The sequence below is a fragment of the Convolutriloba macropyga genome, unplaced genomic scaffold (genome assembly GCF_964194025.1).
Source record: "Convolutriloba macropyga unplaced genomic scaffold, txConMacr16.3 SCAFFOLD_4368, whole genome shotgun sequence".
NCBI classification, from domain to species: domain Eukaryota; kingdom Metazoa; phylum Xenacoelomorpha; order Acoela; family Convolutidae; genus Convolutriloba; species Convolutriloba macropyga.
Window position 1 is genome coordinate 17,770 of NW_027453718.1, and position 1,782 is coordinate 19,551.

General features: G+C 51.5%; 1 protein-coding gene across 1 annotated transcript; it reads right to left on the bottom strand.

The window, feature by feature from the left end:
• Positions 1-553: 553 nt before the first annotated feature.
• On the bottom strand, positions 554-1,433 carry LOC142358502 (cytochrome c oxidase assembly protein COX19-like). The gene is made up of 3 exons (XM_075409896.1): positions 1,225-1,433; positions 940-1,037; positions 554-825 (listed from the first exon to the last, which is right to left on the bottom strand). The coding sequence occupies exons 1-3, from the start codon at positions 1,312-1,314 to the stop codon at positions 675-677; spliced, it is 339 nt and encodes a 112-aa protein (XP_075266011.1). The 5' UTR covers positions 1,315-1,433; the 3' UTR covers positions 554-674.
• Positions 1,434-1,782: the final 349 nt, after the last annotated feature.

Sequence of the window (1,782 nt, forward strand, 5' to 3'; positions counted from 1 at the left end):
CCTCCCTGTCTATATATCGCTCGCTTCCATTGTCTGTGTGTCTGTCTCTACCAGCTGGACTTCGCAGCACAGGCCACAGATGTGTTGTGGGTGCGGGGCTCAGCTCTTGATGCAGTGATGGTGCAGTAATGTGTTCCACAGGGGGGGTGGCGGGATACAGCAACCCGCAAAGCTGTTACTGACTTCTGGACTGTAAGAAAGTGGCAGACGAGCAAGGGCAAGCTTGCAATCTGAGATCACAGCATCACATAGAGCGCTCGATGCATCATGAGTGTCCTCAGCTGTTTGACTGTGGAGTGGTCATGTGATGCTGAATGCATCCATACACTCATCTCATCTCAAACTCCACGATTCCGGCAATGCAGAGCCACAATTTCACACGAATACCATAGCAACAAACAATGCTTAATTCCCCAAGGGGTGGCAGAGTACGCTGATCTCAGCCCGGTGAATAGCTTCTGTCTTACTTTTTCATATTCATTTAATGTGATGCTGTAGGGGATGTATGAAATTCACGGAAAATCCATCAACACTGCTGTCCAGTGCACCACTATATCGGGCCATTCATCCTACTGAGCCTGTGGAAAAGCGTGTGGAGTCACGGCAGATGCATGGGATATAGATACCATGCGCACGGATTTTGGCTTATTCCTGTGCACTTGCACACTTATGCATCACTTGAAGCGTTTCAGCCCTGCAACGAATCCCTGAGCCTCTTCCTTTGGCTGATGTGGCGCTTTGGATGGACTGACGGGGCTTTGCTCTTGATCGCCCCCAGCCTCTTTAAACCCCAACTCGCGTAGGTCCTGAGGAGCCATAAGATTTCTGCGGGAAACATGCAACACACGTAGCGTAGATGCAGCAGAATAGACGGCAAAGATCAACATGTGGGTTGTCTTCTTGCAAACTCAGACAGTCACACGGTATCACAGAACGTACCGTGACATTCTGCATTCCAGATATGTTTTCGACAAGGCTTTGCACGGCTCCATCCTGTTGTTATTTTCTTTCAGGCACTTCAAATATGCCCGCATTGACTGCATCACAAGGTTCAGGGGTGGCGTTGTTGCTAGAAAGCGCCTGCATCAAGCTACCCGCCGCTGGCCTCTGACTGCAGCACTTCTGTATGGGTGCCCCGCTCAGAAAACATTCTCTTGCCCGGCATCCCGGCGACAGCATGGAACAGACAGGCATGCTACAAAGTGTAGGGTCATGGGTTGTCACCTCTGTACATTCCCCGAAATGATCCAGAGGAAACACGCCCTTCTCCGGGGGCTTTGGGGCTGTACCTCGCGATCCTCCAAATGCTGACATGTCGGCAGGCTGGGTTGTTGGCCTCAAGCCTCCCGGCCGCTGGCACTTCCAATGTATTGACAGCACCCAATGCTCTCAGTTCTGCTATCTCCTGGATCCCTAATCTGAGTGAGGGTATCTGTGGCCGAGTTCACACCTGACCTAGCTGGTGGCTGGTATCCAGGCCAGACCGCCTTGGAAGCTTTGCCAACAGTACTAAGAGAACTATAGATCCCTCCTGATAGTCGGTTTAGGGAGGCAGTGACCAGCCCAGGATGTCACCCCTAGTTTACTTTCTTGCCTGAACTGATGGCTTCCATCAACCACTTGAGGCCTATCGCAACTAGAGGAACCGATGTCAACGCGTAGGGGTCACTAAGGTTGTGCTACGATGATAGCACTGTAGCTATCTTTTGGGAGTCTGAACGTACCCTTGGCAGTAGAGACTCTAGAGAGGTGTCGCAACTTTGCTATGCAAAACAGCCCGCG